Genomic DNA, 20,161 nt, shown 5'->3' with positions numbered 1-20,161 from the left:
AATACTTATGGACGAATTCTACAATTATTCTATAATTTATGGACGAAAAGTATAATTTTTCTTAAGGGTCAGTTTGGAAAGCAATAAAATGACTTCTAAAAAATATTTTCTGGAAAATGAGTCATTTTCCGAAAAACAATTTCATTTCTGGTGTTTTGATGTATTATGGAAAACTGTTTTCATGTGTTTGGTTCATTTTCTGGAAAAATGGCTAGAATTGTATAATTAAACATTGTAATTATTTTATTTAAAATATAAAAAATTATAATAATATTAAAATAATATTATTGATTAAAAAAATAAAATTAAAAAAAAAAAACGAAAGTACCTAACACAGGTTTCCGGCGGTTTCCTAGGAGGTCTACGGTCATGAGTGATGTGACTTGATTTTGGCCGAGAACATGCGCAATGGTCATTTTGGCGATTCCGGAAAAATAACTTACGGAGATTTTTTCTGTAAATCATTTTCTGAAAAAATGAACTGATTTTCCTTGGTCAACGGAAAACATTTTCCGTTGACTACATTTTTCTGACATTGCCAAACACCGAAAATTCGAAAAACATTTTTCGGAAGACATTTTACAGGTTACCAAACACACCCTAAGTTTCATTTTTTTAACGTTGCCAAACACCGAAAATTCGAAAAATATTTTTCAGAAGCCATTTTACAGGTTATCAAACACACCCTAAGTTTTTTTTTTTTTTTTGATAAATTAATTCAAAGTATTATATTTTTACAAAAAAATATTACATGTTTCACATTACACGGTTTCATATAAATTTTCGACATCAATAATGTTTTTATTGCACTCAGATTTTACAATGCTTTACTCTGATTAAGTAATAATATAAACTCTCCACTCCCTTCTTACATACTATAAATGCAAAATCCAATCTTTGGTTTATTTTACATTATAAGGCCCCGTTTGATAAATGGCTGTTGGCTGATTGAGTTGGTTGTTTAGGTTAGAAGGTATGATTTGTTGATAATATTAGCTGATTGTAAAAAGTTGTTTGATAAGTTGGCTGTTAGCTGATAGTTATTTGGTATAATTTCTTTTCTCAAAAAGCTAATTGAAAAGGCTGCTTTGAGTAGCCTTTTGAATTTTAGCATTTTGGAGTTACAAAAAGCTTATTAACCAAACAACTAATAGTGGTCAAATAAGCCAAAATTGGCTGATAGGCTGATTATTTACCAAACAAGACCTAAGTCTGTTTTTTTTAGTACTACTGACTCGGTTACATTATAAGTCTTAATTTAGTTCAAAAGAGCATTTTTTTTAATCCTTAGCGTGTGGATAAGATTGTCTTTGAAGGAAGGATCCTGTCAGTTTAAAATTAGTTCAATGAGGTTGAGTCAATCAATTTTTATGGAAAAATGTATAAATAGGTCATTTAACTATTTGAGAGATAGTAATTAAATCACTAAACTCGAATAAGTTCTAAATTCATCTTTAAACTTGAAAAAAAAAAAAAGCAATTACCATTTTTAGCAGGTTAACAACAAGTTAGTGTTGATTAGGATGCCATGTGTATTATTATTATTATTATTATTATTATTATTATTATCCTTCTAAGCATTTAACCAAAAAAAAAAAAAAAAACAAGCAAAAAAAAAATCCTACTAAGCAATTAGCATTTCCCTTATTGAGGTGTCGTCATGTGATTGGTAGTTAAATTTATTTATTAGCTATCCTACTAAGCAATTAGCATTTCCCCTATTGAGGTGTCATCATGTGATTGGTAGTTAAAGTTATTTATTAGTTAGTGGTGAGTAGGTCAAATATTTTTTTAAGGGTCAAATGCTCAATAGGATAATAATAATAATAATAATAATAATAATAATAATAATAATAATAATAATAATAATAATAATAAAATAAAAATTACACATGACATCTTAATCAGCACAAATTTGTTGTTAACTAGCTAAAAATGCTAATTATTTTTTTTCCAGGTTTAGCGATGAATTTGGAGCTTATCCGAGTTTGATGACTTAATTACTATCTCCAAATAGTTTGGTAGCATATTTGTATCTTTTTCCCATTTTTTAAAAATAAGATTAGTCATGTGGGACAAATTATATCAATCGGGAGCCCAGGTCCGTCCTACAAGGTGGACTATGGTCAATCATTATTCCATGGACAAAATATAAAGTACATTATTTGTATGCGTGAAATACATTATTGTGCATGATTTTTTTATATATTATCGAATAATGTACTTTTAGTATATTAAAAATGTATATTGCGTTCATAGTTCACACAGTTTCGTGGACCATAGTCCATACAATAATTTGCCGACTACAGTCTAAAAAATGAAATTGTCCTATACTAGCTATGAACATGCAGTTCATTTAAAATGAATGTGTATCAAATATAATAAATTTGTAACATGGTTTGTGAACCCATACAAATAACATGTTATATACTAAAAATAAACTTATATCCGGATTCATCTTGCAATATATATGGAGCTGGGTCCATAATATAAAGATGGGTTGCGTAGTCCGGGATATAAAAGTAAGTCTATAATCACACCCCAAAAAGAAATATTTAAAAAGAAAAAACATCCTTTTTTTTTTTTGGAATTTTTCACGCAAATATCATATTTTTAGATATAAATATTGTCTACATAACATAAGCCATGCCATTTCAACTATCCCAAGAAACTATGCAGTGCTTATCAGAGTTGAGAAGTATTCAACTATTAGCAGCTTGAAAGCGATCTGAGAAACTAATATTGCATTTCAAATTACCAACAATCATTCTGCCCTTTCCCTTTCATTCATCCCCCAGCCCACATTCCTTCTACCTTATTCTTTCAAAACACCAAATTTCAAACACTTTGATTCTCCTGTCACTTTCAATAAGAGAAATTTATACCATTACAAGGCAACCAAAGCAAATTTAGATTGGCGAGTGCTCGCAGAGTGACTGGAAAATGTTTGACTCAAAACTCTTTAATATGACACACTCTTATAAGAGTTTATCTCTTATGCCCGCATAGATAGCTCAATTGATTTTTAGATGCAGATTATAGATTATGACACAGGATTAAGTTTTAACAGCCGCAACATGGGAGTTTCATCATCTTTTGAAAGTAGTTCTTTGTGGTACAAAGATTGATCCTTCCATCTAATGGGTCACAAAGCTTCCGTGATTTACCTCTCTACAATCATGCCAGGCTGGGAATCAGGGATGTGAAACCCTTGGGGCTAAGAATTTCACCTCTTGTGAGCAAAAATTTATCTTATGATTTTGTAGTTGCATTAACAATTTGGTTACAAGTATTGCTTATGATTTTCTTGAATCTATTAAAGATATTGGGTCAATCCTTATACCATGGACCATTGTTCACACTTCACAGTGCATTGTGGACTCTGGTGCATGTGTATATGTCTTATGATATGAATTTTTTTGTTTTGTGTTATGAAATTATGTAGTGAAATTTTATGCTTATAAATACAAATTATGTACCTAAATCAGATTTGAAAAATAAGTAAATATATAACATGAGCATGTATCTTGTATTGTGATTTTTTGTGTCAGTTTGTGTTATGAAATTATCTACCTTACGAATATAAATCATGTACCTTGTTTCGATATATGGTCCATAATCTATTTAAACCCTAATGCATGATATAAATTGCCATATTTGGTTAGTGTGAAGTTGGGCCTTAATTGCTGAAGCCCACATAACCACATATTCCTACAAGATACAAAGCCCATTAAGAAACACAAGAAAATTGTGGGAAGTTTTGTACACTTTGCATTTCAATGAACAAGCAATTCAGGTTCTCTTCTTTTACTTGTTCACTACAATAAGTAACCAAAATGTATGCTTCAGAGGGTTTGATACAAGCAACAAACAAAGGCATTGCAAAGGGGTTAAGATGTGTTCTCCTTGAAACTTTTTGTCAGCCAAATGGCTGTTTCCCTGGGAGACACCTTTTCTGGTCCAAAAGGCTTCAGCAACACAGAGAGCTCGTCGATTCGATCTTGCTGCAAAAGTTGTGCACTGAACTCCAGCAACCCTTCCAAGGCTTCAGCGCGTTGCTTGTAAGACGAGGTATCGAACCTGCGTTGCCTTGAATCTGAGGATGAGCGGCTTGATGCCCCACCGGTGGTGGTTTGATTGTATTCTGAGCCTTCGCTTTCGTTTTGAGGAATTTCATGAGAATGATCAACGGCGTGTGGCTTGCGGAAGGCAGTGTCGAGTGTCTGTACTGTACACTTGTCTTTTGTGATCGAGCAGTCCCTGCTGTGTGGGGAGGGAGTGGAGCTCCGAGTAAACGTGGATTGGGTTCTGTGGACGGGAAAAGGAGTGTCCTCTGAGGAAGCCAAGGGAAACTCGAACATTTTGTCGATTCGTGGAGCATTCACAGAAACATCCAGAGAATCCAGACTGTGAAGCAGACCAATACTAGGTTTACAAGGTTGTTCCACCTTTGCAGTTCTAGTAGTAGACAATGGTAGAGACGCCCTGCGTGTTGACTGGGAAGGCTTGTTGGCTGGAGTATGCGACACTGGAAGCTGCACACGAGAAACGAAGGACCAACGAAGATAACATGATCAGATAAAATCTACAGATCATGGAACTCAACACTCAGTTTCAGAATAGAATTCCAGTTTTAATGCACTAATACGAAAAAAAAAAAAAAAACAAATTTACCAATTCACGAGTTGAACCAGGATTGGATATCCTTAATGGATTTGACTGTCCCCGAGTAGTGGCTGATGTTTTACGAGAACTTGATCTTGGGGTTCTTCCTGCAGCCGGAAATCTTGTGATAGCGGACATTCTAATACCTATGTCATCAACAGTACTTCCAACCGATGGCTCAGAGAAATTTATCCTCAGAGAACTCATAATATCTTGAGCTCCTAGAGACAACCGGGGGGTGTCAAATTCAGCTCCGGAAATACTAGGATTCAATGCCCTATCACTGTAAAATGATCTCCTCTCTCCATCAGTATGCCCGGGAACAGTTTCAGGCTCTACAAATCTTGTTTTCGTTACATACTTTAAACCAGTGCGTTGAACAGGGAGAATATGATGTCTAGGGCTTTCCAACTTCATATGGATCTTCAAGACATAAGGCTGAAGATGCGAGTGTCTCAGTAGTTCTGCAGCCTGGAACAAAATTTTGGAGAGATCGTAATTAATGTAATGATTGCAACTATTATCCAGTTTGGCACTTCCACAGGGTTGAGCCAAGGATGAATCAAAATTCAAACAGCATTTTTGTTTGTCTCCTTGGATTGCAAAATCTGCTTACAAGCATGTTTCTCCGAAGCTATTTTGAAATTTTGATTCATTTAAAAAAATATCGTTCTCTTCAGTCTTCAGAAACTATTTTATATCTACCGAAACAACAGAGAGATGTAGGATACACGTACACTTGGTCTAAGTTCAGGATTTTTTCGCAGCATACTCTTAATCAGCCCCCGACTGGGAAAAAACACAAAAAGAAAGGAGAAAGTTGAGACTTTGAGCGTGTCATCAGCAAAGCAATTAATCAATTTTTAGTTGAACAAATTTTACTAAAAACAACAGCCAATTTTTTTTAAATAAAAATAAAAATTAATGAGCATAAGAAACTCACAGTGCACCGGAATACATGGTTGGCAGTGGAGCGACTATAGATTTATTTATTTTATTAATCAAACCTTGCATATCCTGCGTCATGAAGCAAGTACCCGGCATGAATCAAAACGATTGCAAAACCAATTCATGAAAACGTAATGTCATACGGATCAACAAGTTCGTAGTTCAATCTTATCACAGAATAGAATCTAACTTACAAATGCCTTGAATGCGGGCCTGTGAGCGGTCATTTCATACATGCAGCAGCCTGGATTACACATAGTCGTGTACCCAACGGTCAGAATAGGAGTGTACAAATGTGTCCTACTTTTATACTTACGAAGTTAACGGGTTTACCCAAAGACCAGATGTCTGACTTTGAACCATAAGGTAAATCGGCAAGAAGCTCGGGGCACATGTAACTTGGAGTGCCTACCACCTGTTGCATAGCACAGATGTACATCATAATCAGTATATGAAAATATTATTCCTTAAAAGAAGAAGACGACAATGATGAGATGATGGGAGGAAGTAAAAGCAGAAAATATGCGAGCATTTTTTGCACACTAGTTGACAAGTTACTTACAGAAGTAGTAAGATCACCGGAAGACAAAATCTTTGCAAGACCAAAATCACCTGCAACGAAATTCAACTTGGATTAAAACCTCAAGTTAGTATAAACCATACCAAAGATTCTGTCAGAGCTAAATGGCTTACCTAGGCGTATATTGTGATCTTTTGTCATAAATATATTTGAGCACTGAAGCAAACGCATTATATCAGCCACAATATAGCTTTGAGGATATTAGATAGAATGCAACTCTATATCAATACATCATAAACATAGGCACCAACCTTAACATCACGGTGAAGAATATGGTTTGAATGCAAGTAATCAAGAGCCATCAACAGTTGAACCAGCCACTTACAAAGCTTCTGTTTGTTGTTCGACATTTGGATAATAACAACATAAATTAAAAAAACTAGCAAGAAACTCATCTACATAGTTGCAATAGCCTATGAATCACAAAGGGTGCATAGCTACAAAAAGTAATTCAAATAACCTCCTCAGAGAAAAGAGCTCCCTTTGCTTTTTTGATGACCTCTCCCCTACATAAACAAAGAAATGGCAAAAGTAAATAAAGAGATGTACAAGACAACACGTGGAGGTCTTAGGTTCAGTGTTCCTAAAATATCTAACAATGGAGCTTTACTTACATATCTCCGCCTTCACAATACCCTATTATGATGCAAACATAGCAGCCCTGTAATCGACATTATTGCTTCGTGAATGGCACAGATTAAATTTCTAGACACTTCAAAAGCTATAAAATACAGCCATTATACAACAAATTCATAAGTTGCAATGACATCTTACACCAAGTAGTGTTTGACTGTCGGTGAACTTCAAGTCAACTTGTGAAACACTTTCTTTTTTCGTTGTATTTCATTTAGTGTTATTCGTTTCTCCTTTCTTTCTTTCTTTTTTGTTTTAATCCAAAGCAGGGGTTAGAAAATAGACCAAGTGCCTCTTTTCTTCACGATCAAGGATTAGAGGTCACAGGATATAAACACAAGAGCACAATATAAAAGTTGAAGTCATCTTACGGTAACAGTTCATCATGAGAACCATTTATGATAATATAAATTAAAAGCTTCACAAACCTTTTCGACCCAAGAATCTTTGTACTCCACAATGTATGGATTTCTTGCTCTGGCAATCAGCTCCATCTGAAAACAAAATAAGTCAGTTGCTATCAATAACACCTTTCCTACAATCCTTCAAGCGAGAGACACAGTTATAATGGGCAACCATTTTCTTTAAAAACTATGGAAAGCTTTGCAGCCAAAATTTTAAAACCAATTTCAAATTCAGACAATAGATTATATTGTTTAAAAACTTTATACTCTTCATTATCATTATTATCTAACAGGAAGTCCATCACATTTCATAGATAAATGGATGACAGTTTGCCATAAGGCCAACCTCTTGGTGGGCAGATCTACGTGTTCTCTCAGTCTGACGAGCAAGGCGTATTTTCTTCAAAACATACCTTGAAAGATGAAAGGGGAACTTGAAATCAGAAAAATCAAAATAAGACACAAAAACCATGAAGACCAAAAATAGAATGCATATAACATAAGCCAACAATTTAAACCAAATGGCAGAAACTATTAACATACACACATTCAACTGTAGAAGTCAAAAAAAAAAAATCAAAGAAAGCAAAGATGGCTCACTTCTTCTTTTCTAACTTGTGCCTCACAAGCAGTGCAGAACCAAAAGAACCTTTCCCTATCTGCTCCAGTACTTCATAGTTTTCCATTTCTTAGTCTCTTTGGTCCAGTGGCCTACCCCTATGCTTCAATGTAGCACAACACTTGTGCTGATATGCCACAATCATACAAGCAATAAAGAAGTAAACTTTCCAAATGCAAAGAGAAATTTGTTGAAATTGAAAAGTAATTCAAGAATGCCTACTCTCCATCATTCCATTCTTTTTGAACTTTCAATTTCTTTAAGGGCTCCACCATGAACTCGTGAAGATTAAAGGTAACACAAAAGAAAATCGAAAAAAGTTCAAATTTTGCACAGATTACAAGACAAGATAATCCTCAAATCCTCAATCCTCAATCCAAGAACCATTACATTGAAAGTAAAAGGTGATAAAATCTGCCCAAACAAAGAAAAACAAGATAATATAAAACTACCTGAAAGATTGAAACTTGAAATTGCAGAGGGCAGATGAATGAATGGTGAAGAGTATCAGTCAAAGCAGATCCTCGGCCACTCCATTCTCGAGAGAGAAGGGTAGATGGGAACCCAAGAAGGCGAAATGCAGCAATTTATCTCTTGGGAGACTATCCAAAGGGATTTTAGCGAAATATTTTATCTGGAATGGGGCGGCAAAAGAATTGGAAACCAAGCAAAAGCGAGGCTGATAAAATGAAAATTCAAACTTGAGAAGGCAAGAAAGAAAGAAAGAAGGGGGGTTGTGGGAAGTGGAAGTCACGCAGCGATTAGGATTTAGGAGGCCCCTCCCTACCTCAAAACACCTTACAGGACCAATAGTCAACTGTATAGTGTAATTGGTGTACTGTTTGTTCGTATTTTACTTCATTGAGATTCTGGAAAAGGACAGCAGAGTGCACGGACGATATAGCCAGCTTATTTGGTAGGCCTGTAGGGATTCGGATTATTGATGCATTATGCCACCATGTCGTTCGTGCTACCACATAGTACCATTTCTCTCTTACATTGTACTAAACCATCCATAATCCAGATAATACATACTCCACAAAGAAAACCTCAGTCACTCACTAATGTCTACTAGGTAAATTTGACTTATAACCCTAACTGACAATGAATAAATTATTCTAAATTGCCTATTATTGAGACACTGACTGCTTTAAATTTTTTGTTGGACACAAGAGCAGTCAATTATAGGTGTCTTTTAGAGTGACAAGACCTTCGAGAACACCTACAAACTTTCCATTAATTAAGAACATTCATATCAATGGATTTTTGTGAGTTTTTGGAATAATGAAAAAAAATGATGGTTTTTAACCGATGGGAGGTTGAGATTTTTGGAATTTGTTCTCCTGCAAGGGTTGGTTTCGGCAAGAGAAAGAAAGAAAAAAAAAATTCAAGAGTTCCAGCAGGCGCACTGATGTGCCTAGTTGGGCGCGTGGAAACATTATTTTTTTTATTTCTTTATATGGCATGACTATTAGCACCTTTTTTTCTTTTTTTTTTTCTTGCCCACTTATCTATTTCCTAATGGCACATAAAAATCGTGATAAATATGGAGTTATGTGGATGCTCTAAGTATATCATTCGAAATAAAGTGGCACCATTTTATCTATATCATCGAAAATAAAGTGGCACCATTTTATCTATATCATCCGAATAGTGACTGCAGATTTCTCTCATCACCCAAAAAATGATATCATTTTAAGCATATAAATATACGGAATTCATATACTATAATCTAAATTTGTAAATCATTAGTAAGTCCTGTTTAAAATGACTACTTTCATGGAAGTCCTACAAGTATGATAGTGTATGTTTTGGTATATCATACAAAAATGGAACTTTTCTTTTTCCTTTTAAAAAGGCATTTTGGGATGCGGACACACCATGATGAGGAGTGTATGTTCAAGGAAGGAGAGGAGAGCAAAGAAGTGTGAAGGGGGGAAGGAATGAAGTCGGTGAGATGTGAAGGGAGGTTAGCGAAATCTGATATTTAATTCAATGGAATTATTGCTATTGGTGAGGCAGAGCTGTCTTGCAATCAAAAAATTTCCAAGAAAGGTCCACTCTCCATTATTGATTAATATTGCATATCATTTAAACACTGTTCTCCCTTTAGTTTATAATAATTCTCCGTAATAATTATTGTTAAATAAATTGTACTTTAGTTTTGTCGATGTCTAGCTGACACTCTAGATTATTTGTTTGGTGATGGTTCATATGTGGTTCATTGTGTTAGCAGGGTTCACATGTTCCTTGCAAATGTTCAGTCTGTGATACTCTGAATAATCATACTTCTTGAAGATATGCCGACACTCTAGTTTTACAAGGAAACATCAGCTTGTCTTGACAAAAATGTCAATAAACGGGACAACTCCAATCTAGTTGGTAGGCGGTTGATTTGGTAACCACGAGATTACAATGCAAGTTCACTCTTGGAAGTGACTTATTGGCTTTCTTAATTTGAGCCGATGGACAACATAGGCTGATTTACCTCTTTGTAATTTTGCCGACTAGGATCAGAGACAATGCTTACCCAATGGACACCCTCGGGTGGTAACTTTAAGTTTCTCTCGTCACTAAAAATAATTATAATGAATGAGAAGATTGACTTTTGTATATTTGCCTTGTGTAACAGAAGTTTGGACTTGTGTATGGCATGTTAGAGAGGTTTGAGCTAGGTCTTTTAGTGGACTCAATCGAATTTGGATTAGTGTCGGAGTGGTAGAGATACTGGATGTTATATGCAAAATGCGGATAAAAAACCAGTAAAGAAAGATAAATGAGAACTGTGTAGACAAAAGGCAGTTTATTTCAGCTGGATGCAGCCTCAAAAATTTACAGAAGTTACTCTGGATAGACATGAACAACTTGAGGAAAAAGACCATGCAACATTCTAGTGGTACATATGCCTAGAATGTCTATTTGCAGAAATGGAGGTTTATGGACAAAAGGAAAAGAAAAAATTCTAGTACTGTATGACTTGCAGCTATGAATGTATCAATCTCCTTGTGTTGGAGGCTGAACACAAGCACAAAATGGCTTTTTCTTTTGCCTGTGGTTCGGTCGACCATAGAGAAAATCGCGTAGCAGAACTCTCCTTTTGGTTTCAGAGACTCTGCTTTTCCCTTTGGTTTCTTTATCGCCGTCTAGTTTCAGTAGAACGAACTGCATCTTCTGTACCGCTAACTGCAGCCGCCCGATTTTCTCAGATATCCTTTGAGCGTGCTCCGAGATTCTCCTCCTGCTGATGCTTTCGTTTTCCTCTAACCCCAATGTGGACATGGAATCAGACGAGAAGGATCCAGTTTCGAAATTTTTCATCAATTTGCCACTCTGATCAAACAACTTCAGGACATCAGCCTCGGCTTCATTCAATTGCCCCATCAGGCTTTCATATTCGAGCACTGCTTTGCCTCTTCTGCTCTTCTCAGTAATCTCGAGTTTACTCTTCAAGTCCTTGACTGTAATGTGGAGATTTGTCAATTTCAGGACGTCGGAGTTAAGTCTTTCCAAGACCTTCTTCTTGTTCCCCTCTCGAAGATCTGAAGATCGTTTGGATATTTGCAGTTTGTCCACTCCCAACTCCTTCTCAGACAGTGCATCTGAACCAGGACGCTCGCTTTTTGGTTTCTTCATTGACTTAACATGATGGAATTCGCCATATTTCTGAGCCGTGAGGGGAACCTTTTGCTTTGTCTGCCCATCATTAAGACGGATGTCACCATCCGGGTTGGTAGTTTCCCATAACTCGAGAATTTGATTATCAGCTTCATAGTGCTCTCTTTTGGCCCTATCATAAGATGAGCACTCGGATATCTGGTCAAGCACGATATCTTTTGTCAAAATCCCATTGTCTGCCTCCAGGACTTCAGACATGCGCTTAGAGTTTTTACCGAGCATACTGCTCTCAGTTTTTAACTCTTCAATCTGTTTAATTGCAGCCTGCAGTTTACCATTCATGCTAACATTATCCTCTGCTGCAAGCTGCTCGATTTTGACCAATGTCCTCTCAACAGCTTGAACCCTTGCCACCATATCTTGCAGGTCTAGAAATGCATCCATCACAGTAGCATTTTTCATTTCTCCTAGATTATCTTCATTATGACACTTCGCAACTTCAATTCCCTGAAAATAAGCGAGGAGATGGTTAAAATAGAGGGAAAAAAAAAAAAAAAAAAAAANAAAAAAAAAAAAAAAAAAAACTTCACATACTCGTTCAATCTTATATAAAACCGTGGCATGTTATATTAAAATAGCATCACATAAAACATAAAGCAAGCATTTCATCAGACCTACTTATGAATAGAAGCACTAGTTTTTTTTTTTGGAAATTACTGTCATAGTATACAGAGGACATAATGAATATAGCAATGGACACAGTAAATTCAGACAGAAAAGCAGTTACCTCGTTCTCGGGGTTTTGGAGTTTTCCATCGGTGTGCTTCTCCAGGGATGATATGCATTGGCTCAAAGAAGCAATAGCAGGGCCATATGTGGCCAGTTGAGTCGTAAGACCTTTATTTTCAGCATTCAGAAGTTTAATATCAGCGTCCTTGGAAGTAATCTCAGCTTCGAAGGTTTTGCTCAATTTGACGAGTTCATGAACCTTCTGCTCGTACACACTATTACAAATGGTGGAGATCAGCAATTCACCAAATAGCTCCTCCGCGTCTGATTCCCACGTTGCCAGTTGAGTCTTACGGCCTTCATTTTCAGCACCAAGAATGCTCACTCTTTCTTTCAGAAGTTTGATATCAACATCCTTGGAAGTACTCTCGGCTTCAAAGCTTTCACTCACTGTCATGAGTTCATGAACCTTGTGCTCATACAAACCATGACAAATAGTAGAGATCTGCAATTCACCAAATAGCTCCTCCGCGTCTGATTCCCACGTCGCCAGTTGAGTCCTACGACCTTCGTTTTCAGCATCCAGAATGCTTACTCTTTCTTTCAGAAGTTTATTGTCAAAATCCTTGGAAATAATCTTGGCTCTAAAGCTTTCATTCACTTTCATGAGTTCACGGACCTTCTCCCCATACAAACTGTGGCAAATAGTAGAGCTCTGCAATTCACCAAATAGCTCCTCCGCATCTGATTGCCATGTTGCCAGTTGAGTCTTAAGACCTTCATTAGCAGTATCCAGAATGCTTACTCTTTCTTTCAGAAGTTTATTGTCAACATCCTTAGATTTAATCTTGGCTTCAAAGCTTTCACTCACTTTAATGAGTTCATGAACCTTCTGCTCATAAAAACGGTGACAAATAGTGGAGCTCTGCAATTCACCAAATAGCTCCTCCGCATCTGATTCCTGTGTCGCCAGTTGAGCCTTAAGACCTTCATTATCAGCATCAAGAGAGCTTACTCGTTCTTCCAGAAGTTTAATATCAATGTCCTTGGAAGTACTCTCAGCTTCAAGTCCTTCACTCACTTTCATGAGCTCAGAAGCCTTGTGCTCATACAAGCGATGACAAAAAGTGGAGATTTGCAATTCACTAAATAGCTCCTCCATTTCTGATTCCAATGTGCAGATCTCACTCGTTTGTTTTTGGAGCTCAGAATGCAATGCATCATTTTGCTCTTTCATCTTTCCGTTCTCCTCACGCAAGTGCCAAAGTCCATCCTCCAATAACCGAGTTGCTTCATGAAGATTTCCATTCTCTGTCCTCAAATTATCACTTTCTGTGGATATTGATATTATCTGTTTTGCTAGATCTTCTGTGGTCCTTTTAGCCTCACCGTGCTCTCTTATCAGATTCTGCAAACTTTCATGCAACTCCAACTTCTCTTTGTCGGTGAGACTCAGTTTTTCCTCTACTTCTTGAAGTTTATGTTCCTTCTCCAACAATGAATTATTTTTTATTTCAATATCATGATCCAACTGATTCTTGACAAGTTGAATGGTATTCAACTCATCTTCCGACTTCTGCAGTGTCTTCATAAGGTTAAGATTTTCAAGTTTTAGCTCTTCCAGCATCTTCTCAGTTAAGCTCAGTTTTTCACCTTTTTCACCATTGATTTCATTAAGCTTGTTTAGCTCAGCAGCAAGCATCTTTAATTCCAAAGATTTCTCATTGACACAGTTCTTTAAAACCATGAAAAGGCTCTCAAGAGAGAGCATTTCACCACAGATTACATAATTTTCCTCTTCTAGGCTACGACTCCTTTCCTCCAGGACAGATATCGTCTTAGTCATCAAAGCCTTCTCTTCCTGAAGTTCTAAATGCTCTCTCTCCAAATTGTTGTAATCTCCTTGTAAATTCATCAACCTGCTGCCTAGATTCTCTACCTGAACTTCTAGCAGCTTCTCCTTGTGATCTTTCTCCTTTATTTTTGATTTCATTTCTTCATTTGTCTCTTGCAGTTTAACAGCTTCACTCTGCAACGTGCAAAACCGATCAGATTTATCCCTGTACTCCCGCTCAACGGTGGTCTTTTCTAAATGGAGATTCTCTGCCGCTAATTCTAGCTGCCTCAGCAATGCGACAAGTACAAAATTTTCAACAATATTTTGCTGATTTTCTTCCTCCGTTCTGATTAAAGACTCTTTAATACCTTCAACCCTACTCTGAATATGATGAAGATAAGCCTGGTCCTTGGCAATCCTGTCATTCCCCGCGTGATCTATAACAATGTCAAGGTCCTTCAATAACTTGCACATCCCCTTCCTCAGAGTACTAGCCTGATCGGACAAAGATTTTGCCTCTGTTTTCTGTTCAAGATTCCTTTGCTCCAAGTCTAAAATCAGTTTCTCTGACAATGCAGATGCTTCTAGAAGTTTGTGATATTCGGTCAGCAGAGAGAAACTCTGTCCTTGAAGATCTTGTGCACTTTTCTGCAAGATGAAGATCTGAATTTGAGAATCCAAAGCTTTATCCAGCTCCTCCTCATATTCTCTAGTTCTGCATTGTAAGTCTTCTCGTAAAAGGTGCATCTCAGATTCCATAGCAGACAACTGTTTATTACTCATCTGAATGGAACTTGTATGCTCATTCTTTTCCACATCTAAAGATATCTGTAGCTCTTCTATTTTGCCTAGAGCAGCTTGCTTTTCTTTCTCCAGAACCGAGTATCTCTGTTCAATATCTCCATGCATTTTCTCCAGGTTTTCCAGTCTCAGCAGTGCAGTTTGCAACTGATCAACCAACCTTCCCTGTTCACCAAGAAGATCCACCTTCTCGTTCATTAATATCTGGCATGAATCTTCTAAGCCTTTTGATTTTTCCTTCAGGCTTTGGAGTTCATCGTGTGCATCAGAAAGGGAATTCTCGAGAACAGTGTTCTTTGCTGAGAGCTTTTCCAAGTTCTCGTTTGTTACATGCAGTTCAGTGGTGAGAGTTTCTTTCTCACTGAGTAGAGTTGAATTCTCCGCTATGAGAGACTGGCATGAGTTCTCCAAAGCCTTTATTTTCCCTCTAATTGCTTCTAATTCAGCACTCAAATCCGATAGGGAATTCTCCAGGACAGAGTTTTTCTCGACAAGCTGGTCAAATAACTTTAGCTTCTCCAGAAGAACTTCCTTCTCGCTTCTTTCTTTCTGGCACATGCCTTTCAAGTTGGTATTCTCATCCTGCAACTCCTTCACAGATGACTCGAGGCACTCTGGATTGAACCCTATTGCATGCACCTGCTCCAAAATCGACTGATGCTTCTTGTTCAAATCGTTTAGTTCCTCTTTCAGACAGTATATTTCTTGCTGAAGAGCGTTTCTTTGGTCCACTCGGAGCTCAACCTCCTGCTCAAGTTTCCCTTTCGTTTCGCTCAAGCTGGAGATCTCGTCTTGCATATTTCTCATTGTCATGGATGAGGATACGTTCAGTTCCTCGAGGTTCTTGTTCTCTTCTTTGACCTTCACAATTTCATCTTGCAGTGTTTGATTATTAGTTTCTAGCTCCCTGAAGAGTTGGACCCGGTTCTGCAGCTCTGCAGTCAGAGATCTTAGTTCTTCTTGAACCTGGGCGTGCAAATGTTGCAAAGTTTGGAAGGCGGTTTCGGCTTCAACAAAGCGCAACCGCTCTTCCTGTATGCATGTCCATAGTCTTCCGAGCTCCTTCTGCTTTTCCGTAAGCTCTTGAGTTTGGTTGCCCATCTTCTGCGTTAAAGCTTCAACCTTGGATTGAAGAGATTGATTTGATCGTTCTAACAGAAGACGCTGCTCTTCTGCATCTTTCAACTTGGCAACTCCGTTGTTAATCTCTGAGTTGAGTCGTTGCGTTTCGTCTTGAACAGAAGACAGCTTAGCCTCCAGAGTGGCGATGGTCTCCAAACATTTCTGGTACTGGAGAGCTGCAGCTTCCTTCTCCCGAATCAATTCAGAAATGGCTTGTTTCAAAGACTCGACCTCGTTTTCAGCTCTTTCAACTCTTTCGTTTAATGTTCGGGCATCTTCCTCTGCACATTGTAATTTATTCTCGAGCTTAGCTATCGTCTCCAGAGACCGCATGTACTGATCAAGAGCTTTGTCTTTCTCGGTAGCTATCTTTGCGAGATCATCTTTCAGGGATTGGGCTTCGAGCTCGGCTTTAGTAGCTTTTTGATTAAGCTCCACCGTGTCCTCTTGGGAACAAGAGAGGGTGTTCTCCATTTCAGAAATCTTCTCCAAGCATTGCCTGTATTCATGAAGGTTAGCTTCCTTTTCGGTTTCCGATTTAGAGAGAGCTTCCTTTAAAGTTTGAATTTCTGCTTCAGCTTTGCTTGCCCGCTCGCCAAGTCCCCGAGAATCTTCTTGTGCACGAGAGATTTGTGAATTCAGCTCCGACAGCTTCTCTAAAGCTTGTTGGTACTGAATACGACCTGCCTCCTTCTCAGCTTCCACTCGGGCAAGCGCCTTCCTTAGAGCTTCCTCAGATTCAACCGCCTGATCCAAATCAGGTCGCGATTGAGCTTCAAAACTGTTAGACTCGTTGCTTTGCAGACTGTGTTCTTTGTCGCCTGACTCGTGAAAATTCAGGCCCTTCCTCACCTTCCCATCTGCAAATTTCGCATTGCCCACAGACCCAAAGAGATCATTAACCTGTTTCAACCCCCTCCCTTTTGTTACAGAACCAGAATCCTCAGTGAATGCTCCTCCGTTTCTCTTGGCATCAGAGCTATAATCCTTCGACATTTCATCAGATTCAAAAAGGGAGCGCACTGGGGTTGACTTAGGCGTATAGGAATCAGTACTCGTGGGCGAATCATCAGCAAAACCCATAGGAACTTGGTTCGGAAAAGCTTCTGACATAGTCCTATGAGCATGTCTGATCACCCCCGTCGCGTGGTCATACCTTTCAGCCAAAGCACGGTATGCCCTATAGAAATCCTCCACCATTTTCATGAGCTCGGGACGCTTCTTGTAGTACATTTCTGCCCTTCTCGCAAAAGAATCAGCATCTTCTTCAATGAGTTTGATCATCGTTTTCACTTTAGCATCCATATCTAACAAAGGGAAAAACGAAAGCTCGTTCAGAAAAATGCTGCCAGACAGAAAACAGTAAGAACAAACACATCTTCCTTTCTCCTTAATGCTTCTATCAAACAACCTTTAGCACAAACCGACTAACGAATCAAGCAGAACTCACAAAGAACAAGAAGACAACAAAGAAACCTCATATACTTTACCACTTTTGTGCAAGTAAAAACCTTGTACACTAGATAACACTATAACAGCAAGACAAAACGGGCAATAAACCTATAGAAAATGCACATTTCAGATCTAGAGGTTCAAGGAAGGATACCTGTGAGATTCTCCTGAAGCCATTTCGAGTTCTTGGGGCTAATGTGGCTATCCCACCACCAAGAGTACATGCGCCTAGAGTCTGCGTGCGACAATTTCGCCATCCCTCAACTTTGAAACTCAAGGAATATGCCAAAACCACCCAATGTTATTGAACCAGGCAGTTAAACCAGAACTTTTGATCACCCAATTTGACAGTTACAGTTGATACAACCTCTGATCTCTCCACCCTTACACCTAGCCAACCAACAAACAGCAATGATTCAAATGAGATGAAGTGGACTAATTACAATCAGACAGTTAAGATCACATATGGTAAGACTGCAGGTAAAAAAGGTAAGCAAAATACCTGAAATTTGAACAGCAATTCTCCAAGTCCAACAAAATAGACAGAGTAAAAGCTGCCTTCTGAAGGTTTTTGAAAAAAAATTACCTTGCAGAACACTGCAAAACAAGTTAAAGATCAAAACCCCAGATCAGATCTGTCATAATTGCAGGAAATCAAAAAACTTAACCAGCTAAACATCAAGAAATCATATTTACACTTTGTTTCTAACAATCCCATGATCACCCAGAACAGTTACAATTTTTCCTCACACCCACATGACAATGAAATCTGGGAATCTCTGTCATCAATAAGCTGATCAGCCATGATTTTCAGCGCCATGATCACAGCCCAATCAGAAGATAACAGAAACAAACTTTACATATATTCACACACACACAGAGAGGTAACCAAACAGGTCATTAATTTTGCATGCTGAAACTGAAAAATGAAATCTTGGGAATCAGAAACTGACCAGAAAACCAAAAACTGGATCGCGTGACTTCAATGGCCGCCAGGAAAACCTTCCGTTTCGATCACCCCATTTCTGTTGGATCCTCCCCCTCTGTCTCTCTCTATCTCTATCTCTTTCTGTCTCTCTCTCTCTCTCTCTGGAATTTTGCTTGCGCTGGTGGCTTTTTGGCTGCGGTTAGGCTGGCTTTTGCTTAGTGTGTCAGCTTTGCAGCAAGTGTCAAAGTGGAAATAATGTTATGAGAAGAGGGGCAATCCCAGTAAAAGACAAAATAATCAAACTTTTTGAAAAACAATATTTCTTAACGTGTGTATCCAATATTTCCTGTGTTCTGTCTTTTCTCTTCTCTTCTCTCTCTTTTTTTTTTATATAATAAATTTCCTCGAAATTATTCTTGGCTGCCATCATCATTGGTTAATAAGAAGGTTTTACATGAATCACCTAACACTCATACGCTCAGAAATTACGATGTTGTCCCTTGACCGAATTCCCCCCTTCCAAGATGCTGTTTTTCGAAACAACTCTAATCAAGTTGGTTAGTATATTAGCGTAATAATCACATGATTCTAATAAGTCATCTACCAAATCGGTAATTACAATACGAGATTTACTCGGTGCACACTTTTAAGTAATAGCTACGATTTTACTTGTAAAGTTATAATAAGTCACATATTAACCTTCTTGGTTTGAGTCGGTCAGTTATAAACAACCTAGGTTAGTTTACCTCGTGATCCTCTAATCTTTATTAACTATAATTACAATACTAGATTTATTCGGTGCACACTTTCAAGTAATAACGATTTTACTTTTTAACTCAAAAAAGATGATGTTCTTTATTGTGTTTGAGGATGTTTTGACCAGCCTCGATAATAATCTTTTAAAATAATTATGCTTAGTACATAAGTAAATCATTTAGAATCACGAAGTGTAATTTACTAATTATAGTCAAATCACGTTATTAGCGCTTGTTTAAATTATTAATTCACCGGAAACCGCAAATATAATATTAGGGTTTTGATTTGTGGCCACGCATGTAGTCGGCTTAGTTGTTGGTCATTGTCATAAAATTAATAAAAATTAGCAAAATTACTTTAAATTTGAATAATAAACCTAACGAATAAAATAAATAGTTAATTAAGTCTCATAAGAGAGGTAGGTGTGGGGGTAAATGTGTAAATTCAGTTGATGCATAAAAAGGATGGAAGACAGCGCCGAGGTAGGGTGAATGTACTTACCAGGTTGAGGGGGGGGCGGCTTGGCCGGTGGGTCGGAGCCACTCGGAGTGGTCTTTATTCGTCACACGACACAAAATTCTCAATTACATAGGGCCCACGTGTGTCATGCATCAATTTCTCTTCTTTTTTTTTTCCCTCTAATTCTCATAAGTGCCCAATTGGATTATTCTCTTCGCCTTGGATACCGTATTATGTATATGCGCACATATCATGTATGCACAAAAGTCACAAAACTTGGTCATGAAGGAGTGATTAGAGCAGAAAGGATCGTGCAAGTGTATCGTGAACAGAATCAGGTGACGGATGAATTTGTCAAGTTTGTGCTTGTTGGAGAGACGAACTCGATAGAGTTTGAGAGATGTAAAAATCGGGTTATTTTTTACCATATTGGTACTTGTACGCTATGCTTCGTTTTGTTTAACACTTAGCTGCAGCTTTTGTTTTTTGGTTCCCCCACCCCCCTTTGAGATGTAAAAATCGAGTTGTTTTTTACCAGATTGGTGCTTGTACGCAATGCTTTGTTTTGTTTGACACTTAGCTACGGCTTTAGTTTTGGGTCCCCCCCCCCCCC

The 20,161-nt window shown here is 37.7% G+C and overlaps 2 protein-coding genes across 3 annotated transcripts; both read right to left on the bottom strand.

Moving 5' to 3' along the window:
• Positions 1-3,708: 3,708 nt before the first annotated feature.
• On the bottom strand, positions 3,709-8,715 carry LOC116015505 (serine/threonine-protein kinase Nek2-like). 2 transcript variants are annotated; one of them, XM_031255593.1, is made up of 15 exons: positions 8,302-8,715; positions 7,831-7,976; positions 7,577-7,643; positions 7,255-7,320; positions 6,808-6,854; positions 6,654-6,699; positions 6,445-6,525; positions 6,307-6,349; positions 6,176-6,225; positions 5,947-6,028; positions 5,808-5,857; positions 5,609-5,682; positions 5,403-5,454; positions 4,675-5,136; positions 3,709-4,535 (listed from the first exon to the last, which is right to left on the bottom strand). In XM_031255593.1, exons 2-15 carry the CDS (start codon positions 7,914-7,916, stop codon positions 3,891-3,893), a joined length of 1,851 nt encoding a protein of 616 aa, XP_031111453.1. In that variant the 5' UTR covers positions 7,917-7,976; positions 8,302-8,715; the 3' UTR covers positions 3,709-3,890. The 2 variants fall into 2 exon arrangements, with proteins under 2 accessions (XP_031111453.1, XP_031111454.1); XM_031255594.1 differs by lacking the exon at positions 8,302-8,715 and having other exon boundaries at positions 7,831-8,004.
• A 1,920-nt stretch (positions 8,716-10,635) lies between these two features.
• LOC116015504 (protein NETWORKED 1D-like) lies at positions 10,636-18,594 on the bottom strand. The gene is made up of 5 exons (XM_031255592.1): positions 18,359-18,594; positions 17,908-18,002; positions 17,560-17,795; positions 12,252-17,260; positions 10,636-11,971 (listed from the first exon to the last, which is right to left on the bottom strand). Exons 3-5 carry the CDS (start codon positions 17,660-17,662, stop codon positions 10,844-10,846), a joined length of 6,240 nt encoding a protein of 2,079 aa, XP_031111452.1. The 5' UTR covers positions 17,663-17,795; positions 17,908-18,002; positions 18,359-18,594; the 3' UTR covers positions 10,636-10,843.
• Positions 18,595-20,161: the final 1,567 nt, after the last annotated feature.

This window comes from Ipomoea triloba, chromosome 4 (genome assembly GCF_003576645.1).
Source record: "Ipomoea triloba cultivar NCNSP0323 chromosome 4, ASM357664v1".
Taxonomy (NCBI): Eukaryota; Viridiplantae; Streptophyta; class Magnoliopsida; order Solanales; family Convolvulaceae; genus Ipomoea; species Ipomoea triloba.
The sequence above is the reverse complement of the archived record's forward strand: the minus strand, read 5'-3'. Positions and strand labels throughout refer to the sequence as shown.

Bases quoted from the DNA above. Each gene is read 5' to 3' on its own strand.
- LOC116015505 (XM_031255593.1), bottom strand. From the start codon at position 7,916: ATGGAAAACTATGAAGTACTGGAGCAGATAGGGAAAGGTTCTTTTGGT. The intron at 7,644-7,830 runs GTGAGCCATCTT...TCATCTTTCAAG, and splicing joins CACAAGTTAGAAAAGAAGAA to GTATGTTTTGAAGAAAATAC. The intron at 5,137-5,402 runs GTACGTGTATCC...ATTTTGTTCCAG, and splicing joins ATCCTGAACTTAGACCAAGT to GCTGCAGAACTACTGAGACA.
- LOC116015504 (XM_031255592.1), bottom strand. From the start codon at position 17,662: ATGGCGAAATTGTCGCACGCAGACTCTAGGCGCATGTACTCTTGGTGG. The intron at 17,261-17,559 runs GTATCCTTCCTT...TCCCTTTGTTAG, and splicing joins GCTTCAGGAGAATCTCACAG to ATATGGATGCTAAAGTGAAA. The intron at 11,972-12,251 runs GTAACTGCTTTT...GCTTATTTTCAG, and splicing joins TCCAAAACCCCGAGAACGAG to GGAATTGAAGTTGCGAAGTG.